General features: G+C 32.9%; 1 protein-coding gene across 1 annotated transcript in view; it reads left to right on the forward strand.

The window, feature by feature from the left end:
- LOC126736896 (RAB6A-GEF complex partner protein 2) overlaps nucleotides 1–17839 on the forward strand; it is a 28577-nt gene extending 10738 nt beyond the window's left edge. Inside the window, exons 2-5 of the mRNA XM_050441522.1 lie at nucleotides 4609–4852; nucleotides 4905–5297; nucleotides 5352–5579; nucleotides 17490–17839. Of these exons, the coding sequence (XP_050297479.1) occupies nucleotides 4609–4852; nucleotides 4905–5297; nucleotides 5352–5579; nucleotides 17490–17704 (1080 nt within the window). The 3' untranslated portion in view covers nucleotides 17705–17839. The remainder of the gene's footprint in view (nucleotides 1–4608; nucleotides 4853–4904; nucleotides 5298–5351; nucleotides 5580–17489) is intronic.
- Nucleotides 17840–18220: the final 381 nt, after the last annotated feature.

Genomic DNA, 18220 nt, shown 5'->3' on the forward strand with positions numbered 1-18220 from the left:
GTAACAAGTGTGTAAAATGAACCTTTTTTTATGAATGGAAAATTTCAAATATTCATTTTCAATTGTGTCATGTAACATACAAAATTTTTTCTACTACTGAAGAAAATATCACAAAAATCAAAAATATCAAATTACTTTACACACTTAAACTACTTTACGGTAAAAAAACGTCAATTTGCTTTTTACGCACTAACGCTGCAAAGCAAAGCACCCTAGGAAGTGTGTATAATGAGTACGCACGGTAGTAGAAAAATAAATTTATGACAATCGAGAAAAATAAAGTATGTGCAAATGCTGCAGTTCATATATAATCAGAATATAGAAAGAGTAACAGTACAAATATCTGGGAAGCTGGCTACATACGGACTGGAACTCAGAGAAAAATATTGGATAAAGATACTCAGATAGCTCGTACGACGTTCATAAAATATGAAGGAATTATTAAGGTGCGTACAGACCTGCACACGCATGCGGTGAGCAGCTACGCATAGACATACATGTGCAAATGTGAACAGCGCTTTCGTAGCCTCTCGCCGCATGCATTGTCTCTCGCGAATGTCGTGACCAGAGTTGTTTTTTTTTGACGCGCATCAAAGAAACATAAGTGTGCATTTGCGCTCAATTTAGACGGGTTTTTGCTCCATTCGCGAGACTAGTGCCGATTTGTTCAATTTTATTCATTTTTGTGGTTAGTGGCTAGTCACTGAAAAATGGAGTGGTCAAACGAACAGTGTTTAGAATTAATAGATGTCTATGAAAAAAAAAGTTTTATTTTTCAAAAACGAAGAAAGATGATGCATCATTTTCAAAAGAACTGAATATGGAAACGGTAGTGGTGAAAAAGAAAATGAGCTGCTTACTTGGTTCTTTCAGGGCACAAAGAAGCAAATGCAAAAAGTCTGTTGGTAGAGAAAAAGGTATATATTGTTTTTTTTAGAGTACACTACATATTAATCAAAATTAAAATAATAAATGATTTTTCGGTTCTTGTGTTTGATTCAAAGATAAATTAACAATGAGGGCTGAACTTTAAGGTCGTATCGATATTACGTAATTTTTAAACAAATATACAGGGTGGAATAAATAAAGTTTGAAACAAAATTAGAAAACTGATTGACGGTAATCAGTTCTGCATATCTTAGAACCTATAAAACATTTTGATAGCTGTCAAGTGAATACTAATATGGCGAAAAACTTGAAAAAAGATATACTTTTACAAAAAACATTCTAATAAAGCAAAATACGTGTTATTTAAACAAAAAAATAACAAGTTGATGACTTCAATATTGGTATATATGATTTTCACATTCAAAAAGTTGAGAAAATTCGGTATCTGGGCTTAATAATTGATGAAGCATTAACTTGGCGGGAAAATATCTGCAGTGTTGTTGAAAGAGTAATGCGAATGATTGCAGTTATCTACAGATGTCGTGATTATTTAGAGTCGGAATATTATGAGAAAATGCCAGAGACATCAACAGGCGTCAACATTCGCGCATCCAAGTGTCGATTTATATGGTACGAAATGGATTTTGGCGCATCTCAGGTTACTGGCATTTTCTCATAATATTCCGACTCTAACTGCAAAAACTAAAAATAATATTTATAATGCTTTCTTGATGTCTCACCTTAGGTATTTACTCCTTGTTTGGGGAGTGTGTGCTCAAACTAATTTTACTACTGTTGAAACTCTTCAAAATAAATTTATTAAAGTTCTTTTTAATTACGATAGGCTTACTCATACAGATACACTTTATCAAGAATTACATCGTAATAAGTTAAATAAAATACTAAAAATAGAACAATGTAAACTAGTATATAAAATTATCCACAAAAAGCAAAAATCTAATATAAACATTACTTTTACGAATATGATACATAATTATCCAACAAGAAATGTAAATAACATTTATCAGAATTATACAAGAACTAACATAGGATTGCAAAAGCTTTTAAGGTATTTAATAAATTGCCAGAAAATATAAGATGTGTTCAACCATTTAGTAATTATTCCAAAAAAATTTAAATATTCTTTGATACTTTTTTATTTAGGCATAAGCTTACTGTATAGAAGTAAAATAGTTACTCTCGTGACCAATGCTTGCATGCATTGATTAGGGAGTTTTAATTGTAATATACACATGTAAACATTATTGGAGATAATAAAGATGTTTTCAAAAAAAAAAAAAAACGTAAGTTGAACGAGAATCTCAAACTAACGGAAGCATACAAAATTATGAAGGAGACACAAGCCCGCCACTCTAGACAAGAGAAAACACAAGATCGGTTTGACATCTATGGGCAACACATCGCATAAAAATTGAGAACCTATTCTAAAAGAGCAGAAATAATGGTCGAATACGCTATCAACAATATTCTTTTTGAAACAGATCTAGGAAACTATGACAGGATGTCTTCTGGAAACTCTTTAGCAACAAAGACTAGTTAGTCCCCTCTAGACTAGGAGTTAGTCTCTTCCTAGCCCTGCCATAAGTCAATATACGTCTTATTCGAACCCTCCAGAAAATGCAATAACTGAGAGTAGTCAGCCTTCAAATCATATGGATACATCTGGAGGCAATATATCTCTGCAGAACTTTGTTACCATATTATTAACCCAATAAATTATACACCAGAATAACCAACAGATACTTACCAATAAGTTTTTTTGTTTTCCATTTATACATATTAGCATTTACTTGTGTAACTATTCAATAAGATTAAAGATTTGATTTGGTTTCAATACTTTACCTTTATACACTCCCCTAACTTTTCGATTAAGGCTAAGCACACCTCGGGTACTATTTGCGAGATAGATTGCTTCGAAACTTTCAAAAGATACTGGAGACTTGTATAGGACGGCTTACCTTGGTCACATCTTCAGATGCGACAGATACTAGTTGCTAAAACTGATTCTGGAGGGAAACATAGAAGGAAGAAGGGGAATCAGGAGAAAAGAGTTGTCATGGGCAAGGAACATCAGACAGTAGACTGGGCTAAGGACGATAGAAGGGCTTATCAGCATGGCAAGAGACAGAAGTCAATTCGAACGTGTAATCCAACATCCAACACTCTTTCAGTTTATTTCGCCTTAATAGACGCTCATATCCGTTATGGGTTGCCATTTTGGGGTTTGTGCTCCAAGGGACTCCTTAACATAATTTTTACTATTCAGAAAAAAGCATTAAGGTATCTGTGTGGTGTTGGTCTGAGAGTCTCTTGTAAACCTCTTTTTGTAGCTGAAGGAATTTTAACAGTTTTCTCACTCTTTATATTGGAAACTGCAACACTCATACATAAGTCCGTAAGTCCACCATCCTGCCCCAGTCATAATACTCGTCAAGTGGGCAACTTATCTCTTCCAATCCCCACCTCCTCACTTACAAGAACCTCTCTTATATTTATTAGTCGTAAAATATTTAATCATGTTCCTTTTTGGATTAGGACTGTTACAGACCTTAAAAAGTTTAGGAGAGAACTAAATAAATTAATTTTACCAAAAGTTTACTACAGCATTGAAGGGTATTTTAACGACTCATTTTAATATTTAAAATTAATTACATATCTGTTGATCAGATTTATTTTATTTTTTTTATTATTCTTGTTTTATGTTGGTTCTCGCCTTTTCTTTTCTTCTTTTTTGTTTTTTTCTTTGATTATATAAAATATGCTTCTATGTACAATCAAAATCGATTCTTTATTCTGTTTTTGTCCTGTATCCTGTATAACCAAATAAATACTAGTATTATAAATTCTAGGATTAGGAAGCTTTTGGCACAAGTTTGTAAACTTAGCAAATAAAGTATATTTTGACTTTGACTAATCGCCAACATCCATTGAGTGGAGGCAACTTGACTGATAAGTTTAATTTTAATAAATTGAAATCTATGGTTCATTTTAGCTAGTAGCTTTATAAGACCTATTCAAATCCCTGGTAAATAGGCAGAGTGAATACATTTGCCTGAAGTCATTGTTTGAGTGCTTCCAGAATGCTTAAGGCATTCCCTGAATATTTCTTCCTATCTTTAACATATAGTTTCGATAGAAAATCCTTCGAAGATCTTTGCAATCAGCACAACGATCAGAAAAGATGTAATGACTCAAATCACGAAATTACCCCCCTCCCCCGCTCCGTATGGTTTTTTTATTGTTATTTTGAAACAAAAAAGTTTTTCTGTGTCTAGTATCTTCAATTGGGTAAGTTATTTTATTTATTTATTCTTAGTTATTTTAAATATATAATGTTTCTCTTTAAAAGTGAAACTAATAACAAAGTTTCAATCCTTAGATGCGCATATTTTTTTTGATCAGAAATAAAAACAGATTAGAATTTGACATATATTGTTTATAATAAAAAACATACAATCAAAGCCATAACTGAGTGGCGGATTTTCACATAATTAAAGTCAATGATTATTGACTACAAAATTATTTACAAATTAATTAGACAACATACATTTAAGGCAAATTCTTCATAAAAAAGCCAAAAACTACATCAAAAAATGATTTATTTTTGAAATTACTGTAAGAATTCAACAATTTTACTCTGACTAACACCTTTTTAACTTACTACTTTTACTTTTTACTATAAATTATCTCTATTTGCAGGTATCCCAAAGCCACACTGATGTGTTTGAATCTCTTGCCTGGGCCTCCGCCCAAATTCATTGCCAATGTTTCACTGACTCGAAATTATCAAAACTGAAGGAAAATGCGAAAAATAGCCAAAACCTTGCGGCTGATACCGCTTTGGGAACCACCGTGGCCACCGACAATGCCAGACACGAATTCAGTACCAAACCTAAAATATTGTTCTGTGATCTAAGGCTTTCACCTGGACAAACTAAGCATTGTAACTTGAAATATTATCTCACCCGGCTCCATATTACATTTTGCTTTTTTAGTTATTTATAAAGAAAAAATACCCAGTGATTCTGCTCCGTCCTACAGAGGACAACTGGTAAAATATTCATATAAAATTACTATAGGTACGCAAAGAGTTAATAGCCCTGTAAAACTCATGAGAGTACCCATTAGGGTGCTCCCTATTGCAGAGGCCGCAGTTTTAAATGAGGTTGTTGGGGCATTATGTAACGAGACTACCGAAGAACTAACACCTGCAAACCCGTTTTTGGAAATCAGACAAAAAGAAAAACCTGTTGACTTAGCATTGGAGAGTTTACAAAATATAACTGCAAGGAGAAACCCTAATTTTTACATGATTTCCAATTTGTGGGGAAAGGTAGCAAGATTTTGTTTGTTTAAACCAGCATACAAGTTGGGTGAAGACATTATTGGTAAGAATATAGTAATCAAAGTTAAAATAAATATTTAACTAAAGTTGTTTTCAGGAACTTTTGACTTTACTGTGTCCACTGTAAAATGTATGCAGGTATCAGTATCTCTTCAGTGCGAAGAAGAGACGATAATTGACCCGTTTGAAAATAATCCAGAGAAAAACAAACAAGTTCGGATTATCACTTATAGCAAACACCATGAAGTATGTCTCGGGTACAAATATACTCAACTGATTTTACCGATTCCTTTACATGTTACACCAGCATTTTCTACAGACTTAGGTTAGTAGTTCAAATTAAAATACTTTTGAAGTTTTTTATTGCGAAATGCAAACAAAAAGACTGCTGTATAACGTCTGAATATTTTCTATTTGAATTTTAGAGTTAATTTTTTTATTTGAAAGGTTTTTTTCTACATCTTATGGTCGTATATTTTCGTCAGTTTTCTGAAAATTAATTCAGACCTGCGCCTGAGTTCCTAATCATAGTGATAATAAATTTATTAGCAATAAATAGCATGGCAATCGTATAAATAACTTCTTAGATTCCAATCACAAAACAGATCACAAAGTTTCAAAACTCCAACTTAATTGTGTTGTTTTACTTATATGTTTTATTTATTATGTAAATATTTAATCAGTAATTGGTTCAATATTCATTTTAAAATAAATACCCTGTATTATTGTTAACCACTCGATGCACAATGGTACCTTTAAAATGTGCACCTTTAAACATTATAATAATAATAATAATAATATATATTCAGCAGATAATACATTCATACATTATAATATTACAAATGCTTAATCGCTAATAATACCCAATACACAATGGTATTTTAAAAATACTTTGTGTGCATTTCCTGTCTATCCAAATTAATTAATTAAAATAAAAACAATTTTTAAGAAAATAATATTAAACAAAAGTGATTCAAAAAATAAAATAGAATTAAATTAAATTAGGGGAAAGAAAGGGAAAAAAACAGAAAGAAAAATAAACAGTACTATGTGTATTATACTAACCAAGTGACGTTATTATCTAATATCTCGTGGATACTTTTAATTTTGTTATAGAGTTTATTTCTGAGTTCTACGGGAAGTTGATTATAGATTTTTGCTGAGGTATATGTTAAAGTTTTTTGACATTTAGTTTTTGTGGTCTTTGGGATAGTTACATTCTTATTTAAAGCTTGTCTAGTGTTCTGATTGTGAGATATGAAATGCAAGTAGTGTGGATTCTTACACAGAAGCCTAACCACTGCTTTCAAGTAAATTTGATTTACTTGCAACAATTTAGCTTCTCTAAATAAAATATCCGAGGAATACAATTTTGGTTTGTTAAACATTACCTTCAGAACATATTTTTGGGTAATCATAAGGATGGTCTTACTTGTTCCGCCCCATGCTGTTATGCAATAGTTTATAATTGATTCAACCAGAGCTTGATAAATGGTCGTAAGGGTCTTTTTTTGCATAAATTGTCTTAATTGACGAAATTTATAAATAAGTTTCCGAACTCGAGTGGAAATATACTCAACATGGTGGTGCCACTTTAGATTATAATCCAAAATAACACCTAAATATTTAACCTTGATCTGCCTTTTTATTTGCTGGGTCCAAGAACATTCAGTTATGCCACAGTCGTTTTCGTGTAATGTGATCTTTTTTAATGTGCTAGATGTAACAACCGCAACAACTCATTCACATATACAGGGTGTCCAAGATAAGGATCCTAAGCATGGGGATCTCGGTACCTGTTGGAGATACAGCTTCGGTTAAATTAGGAAAAAGTTGTGCACTTTGAAGCGTATTTACATGCCGTTGAGAAACTTAAAAAATTTCCATGGCCTGCTGAAATATTTGGAAAAAACGGAAATTTTCCAATATCGATTTTATTTTTTCCTGGCTTTATTTTAAAAGATATCAAAAAACTATTGATACTTTCTCATTGACACTTTTGAAGTAGTACGTGATGGCGCTTTTAAATTTTATATCCGACGTTTCGTTTCCGAGAAACCACCATCAACTTTATTTTTTTATATGGCGCGAAAAGAAAGTACACCCTGTATCTGATTCCATTTTTTATTACAAATTCAACGATGTATCACATGTTACATTTTTTTGTTAGTTGAAAGGAAAAATGCAAATTTTCTATTTTTTTAGCATATTTTTTAAGTAAGCTTTGGAAACAAATGCTTTGACGTATGTAAATACCTGTTACCGAGTCTGTCACATTTTTCTTAATATTTATTTAGAGAGTGATGAAGCTAAATGAAGCATTGATTTGCATTGTACATTGTACTACTTATAAATAAAAAAATGTAACCAGTAATAGACAAATGTTTTATGATTTTTCTAACGATATGCAACAAATAATGAATACATTTTAACAATAACGAAAAAAGCAAATAAATTAACGCATTTTATACATTTAATTTAAAACAGGTGTTCAAACAGGTTTCCATTATTTTTTAGACATAAGTATGATCTTCTTACAGTAGCAGTTTGCAATTAAGATATCGTTCTGCTGTTAATGAATAATAGTAAATAAATGGACCTAGTATTTTGGTTCCTAAAATTCCACACCACATATTAAACCCAAAACGTTGTTGATGTCTAGATAGTTTCTTAACACGCGGATTTTGTTGGGCCCAGTAATGACTATTGCGGCGGTTAAAGATACCATTATTAGTGACCATACTTTCGTCGGACCATATTATTTTTGATGGAAAATTAAAATCCTCTTCACAGGCACGTGTATACCACTCACAAAAATGCCGACGTCGTTCGAAATCCCCAGGTTTAAGTCCTTGGCAAATTCTAAATTTGTAGGGGTGATATCTGTTTTTACGTAAAATAAACTGAGCTGTAGATTTGGCCACTCCTACATTTTTTTCAATTTGCCTGGTTGATATCTCGGGGTTTTCAATAACTGCTTGTAAAACGTTATTTTGAGTTTCTTCAAGAGATTCCTTTTTTTGAGATAAAACAGGCTTTTTAAACCAACCATATTCTTTTAAATTTCGAGCCAACTCTAAGAAAATGGATTTACATGGTTGCTTTCTATCTGGAAATTTATTAAGATACATTGCTACTGTATTTACAGTATTTTTGTAGCACAAAATGTAGCACGACAGCATGTCAAACTTTTCTTCATCACTATAATGACCACCAGGCATATTTGAAGATAATAACACAATTTTAGCAATAATAACGACAACAGTAAATAATAATAACAATAATTACTCAACAAACAACACCTCGACAATTACGGTAACAACAACGGCAATTAATATTTAATAAAAAATATGTGACAGGGTAAAAGGTATTTACGTCAAAGTGTCAAAGCATTTGTTTCCAAAGCCTACTTAATAATATGTTTAAAAAAAAGAAAAATTGTATTTTTCCTTTTAACTAACAAAAAAAATGTGACATGTGATGCATCGTTGAATTTGTAATAAAAAATGGAATCAGATACAGGGTGTACTTTCTTTTCGCGCCATATAAAAAAATAAAGTTGATGGTGGTTTCTCAGAAACGAAACGTCGGATATAAAATTTAAAAGCGCCATCACGTACTACTTCAAAAGTGTCAATGAGAAAGTGTTAATAGTTTTTTGATATCTTTTAAAATAAAGCCAGGAAAAAATAAAATCGATATTGGCAAATTTCCGTTTTTTCCAAATATCTCAGCAGGCTATGGAAATTTTTGAAGTTTCTCAACGGCATGTAACTACGCTTCAAAGTGCACAACTTTTTCCTAATTTAACCGAAGCTGTATCTCCAACAGGTACCGAGATCCCCATGCTTAGGATTCTTATCTTGGACACCCTGTATAGAGAACAATACGGGTCCAAGGACAGTTCCCTGTGGCACACCACATTCTACCAACCTAGGCAAACTGACACATCCATTTATTTTGGTGCTTTGTGTTCTTTGGTTAATGTAACTTTTAAACAGGCTGTAAGGGATCCCTCGAATCCCAGTATTTTCCAGTTTTTTTAGCAGAATATCGCCATGCCAGGGTCCAGAAATATTGCCATGCACCTCTCGTCACAGTCGAAACACTTTCCTATCTGTTCTGTAATACAATTCACCGCATCTTCTGTACTTTTATTTTGTTTAAATCCAAATTGAAATTGTGACAAAAAATCATTTTTTTCTAAAAACTTGAAGTCTAAGTTTCATGCATTTCTCTATGATTTTTGAAAGATTACTGGTTAAAGCTATGGGTCTATAATTACTAATAATAATTTTTTTATCTTCCGATTTATGCAACGGGGTTACAGTGGCATGTTTGAAAATTAAGGGAAAAATACCAGTCTCATATACTAAATTTACAAGATGTAGAATTGGTTTAATAAGGTGTTTATGATACTTTTTCAAAAATAGTGCAGGTATTTCGTCAGCCCCGGATGCTGCATTAGTCTTAAGAGTGCTTATTAATTGAATTAATTCATTTTCCGTTATAGGTTTAAGATACATAGAGTTTCCACTTGGATTATTTTTTGGGTTTAAGCTGGCCTGTCTTGGATTTTTAATTTTACCCGCCATAATTTTTCCAATTGTGCTGAAATAGGAATTAAAAGCATCTGCAATATTATCATCTCCCGTAATTTCACCACCGCAGCTGTTGTCAATTACAGCTGCATATTCGCAGACCGATCTTGTTCTCTCGTTTGTTGCTGCTTCTTTGACCACCTTCCAGACCTGTTTTATGTTATGTTTATTTTCCGCGAGTTTGTTAGAGAAATAATTATTTTTTGTAATGTTAATTAATCTTGACAGGTTATTACGATAGTCTTTAAAGGTTTATTAGTTTCATTAGTCTTAAGTGTGCTATACTTATCTTTTTTAATTTGTCTCTCGTTCTAATAGATTTAATTATACCGAGAGTAATCCAGGGTTTTAATTTACGATTTTTACATTTAATATATGAGTTGCTGCTGGCGTTTTCGAAAATGATTTTAATTGATGTTACGAAATTAGTAGCACATTTATCAGAATCATTGGAATTAAATATTTGTTCCCACTTTTCATTCTCCAAAGCCGCAGCTTTCTACTTGATCATAGTCGATTTTTTTCACACTTGTATTTTTACTACATATAGATTATCTTTGTAATTTTATACTAAGTAAAATTGGGTAATGATCTGATAAGCCGCTATATATAACTTCGGAGCTCATGTTGGTCCAGGTGTTCTTGACAAAGAAATGGTCCAAGCATGAAGATATTTGTCCATTTCTTTCCCTCGTCGGTTTATCAATCATGGAGTTGAAACCATTCTGATGCATAATATTTAAATATTTCACCACATTTGTATCATGCAAATTCAAAATATTGAAGTTTATGTCTCCTACAAAAATTTCTAGTTTTTGACTCGTGATTTTTTCAGCAAAGAGTGAGTTTAAGTCCTGCAAAAAGTCTTGTTTATCTGTATAATGGTATCTTTAAAATGTGCACCTTTAAACATTAAAGTTAGTATCTTAATTAATTGAGGTTAGTTAATAATAATGTCAAAACAAAACAATAAATAAAATATACCTCTTTCTAGTCTAGTCATAACTAGATATTATATTTTATATTAATTATATGAAATAAGATATTGTATAATTATTATTAATTATCCATTTATTTATTTATTTTTTTACTTTAAAGTATTTATTGGTCTTAATATTAATTGGGAGATCATTAAATATTTTTGGCCCCACAATAAATAATGAATCTGACAGAGAGCATGCTTGGGATTTTGCAGAGCTACGTTTTGTTGTGCGGCATTTCTTGTGTTTTTGAAATGGCTCAACTTTTCTTTATAGTAACTGGTCACAATGTCTGTAAATACGTTTTGTAATGCAAGATATAATTAGTTTATAGAGTCTGAGTAAACATGTTATTGGCCAATATTTAGCCGGTTTTTGAGTGTTTTGGCAGTCCTTGGACAAGAGGTAAGTGGTCCCTTCTGTTAAGAAATTGGGCATATTTGGAGGATTTATAAGAACCTCGATCAGAAGGTAGGTCAGACGTTGTTAATGTGTTGACCACAATTTATTAATCCAGTAATTTTGGACGTGATCTGGGCCTGGAGCTTTCCATTTGTGTAGCTTTTTTATGACGTTAGCCACTTCTTCAACTGAAAATGGTAAATATGCCATTCGATTATATGTTTGCCACTTTGCTCGTTCTTCATCCAGCCATTCGGTGTCGAGGTTGCATTCACTAGGTGTTGTTAATTGAGTGCCCCAGAACTCCTCGATGTTTTCTTTAGCGGGGTATATGTTAATGGCAGTGTTTGTTGGAGCAGTGTCGTTGAGCTTTCGATAAAATTGTTTTTCTGAGCGTTCTTATTTGCTTTTATTACTGGATTTATACCTTCTTAAGCGACATGAAAAATAGGTAACTTCTGTTGAGTGTCTAGACATTGTTCCGGACTACAGTTTTCTGGGTCTTGCTGTATATGATGTTTGGACTGATGCATTATTCCCTCTAATCTTTCTTGTACTTTTCTGGTTCTGATACCTCCGATGTATTCCTTTAGCTGGCCAATGTCTGTCCTAATATCTTTAATTTTTTTTAGTATTCTTCTTTGCATGGCGATGTCGCTCTTTCAGTATAATACTTTGCTGGTTATTTATTATTTTTAATCCCAAGGTTTTAATAACAGCGGTAGCCGCAGAGTAGATTATCAATTAGATGAAGTTGTTTAAGTGTCGTAACTGTAAGAGTCAGGTATAATTAAGTTGGCAGCATTAAGAAGAATAGCCAATTTGCGGGAAGAGTTAACTCTAGGAAGAGCTGGTATTGTTGAGGAGTTTGTGCCTTCATATTCTGCCATTGACCTTCTAAACTCTGTTTTAAGTTTAGCATGCCCTTCATCAATATGTTCATTCTTCTGGTCTTCGTTTTGGGTTTCTTGATTTATTATCACTTCTGGTAAGTGTACTTGGTCTGGGGTGTCTAGGTTTTCTTCCGCTTCTATTCTCTCTTGTCGGCATTGTCCTGCAAATTGTACGTTATTGCGTTGATCATTTATTTCTGCTGAAATTTCCCTTTTAATCGAGCTAATTCAGGTTTCTGGGATCAAGTTGTTTCTAAAAATGACGCGGTATTGCTATCCTACGCTGTCTATTTTAAGCGGTGTCTTGGTGACTCTGCTTGTGTATACTGGAGGGTTTTTACCCCAAAGCCTTTAAACTTCGCAAAACTATTTCTGTTTTTAAAAAAGGTGATCACCTTGACTCTAATAATTATCGCCCTATCTCGTTGATAACAATCTTTTCAAATGTTTTGGTCTTGCTTAAAGATAAATTGTATACAGATCGTGTTATCGTGAGCTACGTATTACCCAAAATAATAGCAACACCGCTTGGTTGCGGCTTGCAGGCGGTGGAATTTTTCGTTTTTATTTTTTGAACCGGGAGTCAGCAGACCTCACTTTGCTGTGTTACTGCACGTTGCATTAATAATTTTTGAGCGTTATTTTCGTGTTTTTTTCACTATGGCTGTTTATACCCCTTCCGAAAGAGTTAATTAAATGGTTTTATGGAGGCAATTCGGCAGTACAATGTAGAGATTTATTTTCAGTGACATTTGAGAATAGACCAATTCCTTGTGCAAAAACGGTTTTAAATGTGGTTACAAATTTTGAGACATCTTTTTGTTTTCAAGATTGTAAAAAATGCCACACAAAACGTCAAGAACCACCTGTTGAAGTGGTCCAGGATATAGAACGGCGGGAAGAAATGGTTTGCAGTACCCTAGAACTTGATTCGACACGGTCCACTAGAAGTGTTGGAAAGGAACTGGGAATGAGCAATAAAACTATTGCTCGTATCTGGAAAAAATATGGGTACAAATGTTTCAAGTATTCAAAAACTCAGGAAATATTTCCTGAAGACCAGTGGCGAAGAATGGAATTTTGTGAGACGATGATGGAAAAGGCAAATGAAAACGAACATTTTTTAAAAAATATTTTGTTTTCTGATGAATCTTCTTTTCCATTACATGGCACAATTCTTCCATTGTTCGTTATTGGTCTCAGGAAAACGAGCACAGAAGTTTTCAGTTTCGTACCCAGTATCCTCAGATTTTTGAATGTTTGGGCAGGTATTTTGGGCGACAATGTTATAGGGCCATTTTTTATTGATGGCACTTTAAACGCCCAATAGTACCTAGAGTTGCTGCAAAACCAAGTTCTTCCTGCCATTCAAATCCTACCTGATGTAGACCTGGGATCGGTTTATTTTCAGCAAGATGGCTGTCCTGCTCATAACGCGGCTAGGGTAAAAGAATTTTTAACAAATACTTTTCCTAACCGCCTTATTAGTGGGACTGGCGATATTAAATTGCCTCCTAGATCTCCAGATTTGTCTCCAAATGACTTTTATCTGTGGGGTTACCTTAAGCAGACCATTTACAAGCATGAATTTAGTAGGCCAACAAATTTAGAGGAGTTGCGAAATAAAATTGTCGAAGGTGCCAATTCCATTTTACCTGAAACTCTTTTGGTGGTGCGAAATAGCTTTTACGATAGGTTAAGTTTTTGTTTAGCGAAAGAAGGCGGTTTATTTGAGCCTTTTATTTAAAAAATGATATGTTGTTAAGTTTGTTTATTAGAGTTTTATTTATGATTTTTTATTATATTTTTATCAGAGTTGATATTTTATTTTTTATTAGAATAACGCTTTAATTTTCATTATGCAAAACACAGCATATTAAACATTTTAAGATTACAATTCTATGTGGGTTTTACACATTGTCATGTCTGTAAAACCCGCATTAGAATAAATATTTTAAAAATGCCTGGATTTTCGCGTAATATTTTGGAACATTTTGTCGCCAAACGACGCAGCTCCCACGAAAGTCAGATGTTTACTAATCCCGTCCTCGGGCCGGTCGGGGCGGTGCTCTGTCGCAGGCACTCGTACACGCGCGACGTTGCAAAATTTCGCCTCTATGCGGTTTCCTATAAGTAACGAACGAAAACACGATCTGTATATGTTCTTTGAAACCAACGGGCTTTTAATGGATGTACAATTTGGATTTAGAAGAAATTGGTCGACTGCAAATACTGTGTGTGAGCTGTTTGATTACTTAGTCGAAGGCTTTAAGAGTGGGGTTTTTGTTAGTAGTACTTTACTTGACCTCTCCAAGGCCTTCGACTGTGTTTCACATAACATATTAGTGAGGAAGCTGGAGTCATATGCCAAAAGTGTTGCCCTAGTATAAAGTTATTTAACAAGCAGAAGACACGTAACCAGTGTTAAGCGAAATATGGTAGATGAGACATAAGGTGCCACAGGGTTCTCTTCTGGAGTCCCTGCTCTTTTTCATATATATAAATGATATAACAACATCTTTGGCCGAAAGTAAAGTTACTCTTTACGCAGATGACACTAGCTTTCCCTTCTGTGCTAAAAACTATAAAAGTGAGTTTAATGGAACAAGTGGGTGAGTGCAAAGAAGTAGCGAACGACTGGCTGAGGGCTTATATGTTGTATTTGAATAGGGCAAAAACAGAACATATGACCTTCTCCCTGAGAAGGCGTGAGAGCCCTAGTAATCCAGAAAAAATAAAGTTCCTACGAAATTTTCTTGGCCCAAAATTGACTTTTGAGCAACATTTGAACTCTGTTCTGAGAAATTTAACGAAAATAGTTGAAAAGCAGGTCTGTTTATTGTCTAGGGTCACTCCGCACATGCTTTCAGGGTCTTCCGTTTGTAGCGCGGTTAGGGTTCTCTTTGGTATTGGACATCGAGATGATGTCAGCCGGTGCTTTGCAGAGCTCTTCATACTTTCCTTGCCTTCTCAGTATATTCTTGAGTACGTGCTATATGCCTTTAGGTCCATTAGCATGAAACAAGAGCTCGAAATTACCTTAGAGTTCAGTTTCTTCGACTGAGAACATCATGGAATAAAACTCTCCACTATGCACCAATATTTTTTAATAAACCATCCCTGAGAAAAACGTAACTTCCACATTTGTATTAAAAAAAAAAAGTTCTACCTGATAAATAAAAGTTTTGATAGCATAAATGAATTCTTAATCTGCAATGTAAGAGACAATGACTTTCCGAATTAACTTGACTCATGTACTTTATAAGATTTTATTGAAATTGTGTATCTTAAGGTAGTTTAGTATAATTTGTATAGTTTTGTACTTAGAACATTGAATGCTTAGAATAAGTCTAGCTGCAAACCACAGGCGAAGTTGTTTTGAGTTCACCATCTCTCAGACAATGATGTCAAAGCGACTTTCCAATTTTTCAATATATAATTTTCTTAATCCACTACATATTTTTTAATGTGTTTTATTTTGTAACAGGTAAAAAATGTACTCTTTAAAAGTTTCGTTTGTTTGCTGACTAATATAAACTTTTACTTTCAGAACACAACAAATTTTTCAGAATAAAAAAAAAGATTCCTGACAAAAAAGTTAATGAAAAAAAGCAACTTGGCAACGTAGAATACCTCTATGTTTACAATGCACGTATCCAATGTTGCCACTTTGTGTCACTAAATATTTTTTCATATCTGTGATGCTAGCGCCCGATCGCTATCTAGCAAACAAAATCTAAAATGTGGCATGTCGTTTGCCAGCAACCTATTTATAGTCCACGCCCGCTGTTATTTAATCGACATAATGCCCGTATCTCCTGAAATTCCCAAGGAATTTTAATATTTTTTTTTTCAGATATTAACAATTAATAACTAAATAGATTTATAGTTGTTATAAACCTCTACAAACTGAAGTTTTTTTGTGAAAATTACTTAAAAAGTCGAATGTTAAAGAAATGAAAAAGGCTCCTAAAGGATTTGATTTAATCTTTTCTATAATAAATATCTAAGCGCATTTGAGATGTCAAACTCAATAATTTTTAATCAAAAAACTTTTGTTTGTAGAGGTTTGCACCCATCTCAAATCCGTTTAGATACTTACTATATAGAGTGTCCCCTTTCAAAAAGTCAAAAGTGCTAGAGTATATACAGGAGCCATAGAGAAGTAGTTTCAGATAGGACACCGATGGTCGGAAGAGGGCCGTTTCCAAAATAAAGGGTGTTGAAATTTAAAAAAGTCGATTTTTTTCTTTTGTATTCAAAACGCTTGTTAAAAAACCTTTTTTTTTCGAAATATTTTATTCATTTGTAGTAAAACGAATCCCTTGTATTTTTGCGCTCCGACGCACTGTTTTCGGGCAAAAAAATAAAATCCGTACAAAGATCCTTCAAAACTTTTTTGTCACAACGAAAATTTTAATATTACAATAAAAAATAAATAATTTAACTAAACAATAAATTTAAATAAAAAAAAGAATTTAAGCAATAAACAATGAAAAACAATTCAAACCAAATGCTCAGTGTCCTCCATGCGTTTCCACACATTTTCTGCACCTGTTGACCCAAGATGTATGCGAGCAAAGACCCCTGGATCGTGTCTCACAAAGTCCGACAAGTCCGAAAGTTGACGCTGATTTCATCTCATTTAACTGGATCTATCTAACTGGACTGGTTATGGAAGTTATGAACAAACTGCAGAATAAAGAGCTTTGTAAAATTCATGCAGAAAAAAAGCCAGGAAATCTTTGACCGCAAGTCACGATCACTTCAAGAGATGATTTATTTGAAAATACTTTGTCAATGATCGAGGTTTTACAGAAGATAAATTAACTGAAACAGGAGGTTAGTTTAGCCTAGAAAATTATGTCCAGTTGTACATCGAAAAACATAATGAGCCAGTTGGCATTAATTCGTCTTTATCTGAAGATATCGAGGACATGAAAAGAAGTTTATGAAGAAAATGGGATTCTAAATAAAAGGAAAGCAGAAAAAAATAGGTGGTTATTATGGGATGAAAAAGCACAGTGAACTAATGTAAAACTAAGCCTAAAAAAGTCTTAGATAGAGGTAGTAAAGTTATAGGCTTCATAGAACCAAGCTTAGCTCTAAAATATATTAAATTAAAAATTGAAACTATAAAAATAAACTATAGCAATTTTATAATAAACTATAGCAATTTTTCGATAATCCGAATACCAAATATAATAGGAAAATACCGAGTTATAAAAGCACATAAAATTAAATATAAACCAAATGAAAACTTAACAAATATCATATAATAAAATGTCAATTTAAATTTTAGATTAAGTTATATTTTTGAATGAACCATTTTTAACGATTTCTAACATTTTCTTTGTAGTGTCTCTTAGATGGCGCCTGCATTTCGAGTTTGTAACGAGCACATTTGCTGGCCTAGACGCTCCTAAGCCGAGTGATTCATATTGGCAGGCCCCATCAGATGTTCCTATAGAAACGATGGTCTGGAGTTTGCCCATAAGATTATATTCAACTACCCCTGTTCATGTAGCCCAAGGGGTGCAGGGTACTTCTTTTCACAGAATGCTTGTTAAATAGTTATCTTTGTATATATGTAAGTGTACATTTATTGTAATTTTTAGGTGAACCTTAGAATCTTAAGAAGCAAAATGTCTTCAAAAGTCAGCATTTATTTTATTGTTAAGTATTAAATAATTGTGTTTTTTTTTATAATATGACTTTTATTTTCTGCTCCTTCTTATGTAGGTTTTGACTGATCAGTACTATATTATGTATACATCATGAGGAACAAGACTGAAAAAAAAAATGCTGCAACACGTCAATTTTAGTTTTTATTTCTGCTAATTGCAAAAACTAATTATAAAAACTACAATACTTAACCAGGTATTCAAACGAACTACTTAGATATAGGAACATGATACCTTGTTAGAAAGGGATTTCAATTTCTTTTTAGAATATGTTATAATATAAGGTAAGGTGGAACTGCGAACGAAAAATTTTATAGTTAAGTTTTATTTTACTACGAAAATTGCCTCATTTAAATTAAGATGATTTTTAACTTATGTCGTATAATTGTAATTATTAACCAATCAA

This window comes from Anthonomus grandis, chromosome 5, assembly GCF_022605725.1.
Source record: "Anthonomus grandis grandis chromosome 5, icAntGran1.3, whole genome shotgun sequence".
NCBI classification, from domain to species: Eukaryota; Metazoa; Arthropoda; class Insecta; order Coleoptera; family Curculionidae; genus Anthonomus; species Anthonomus grandis.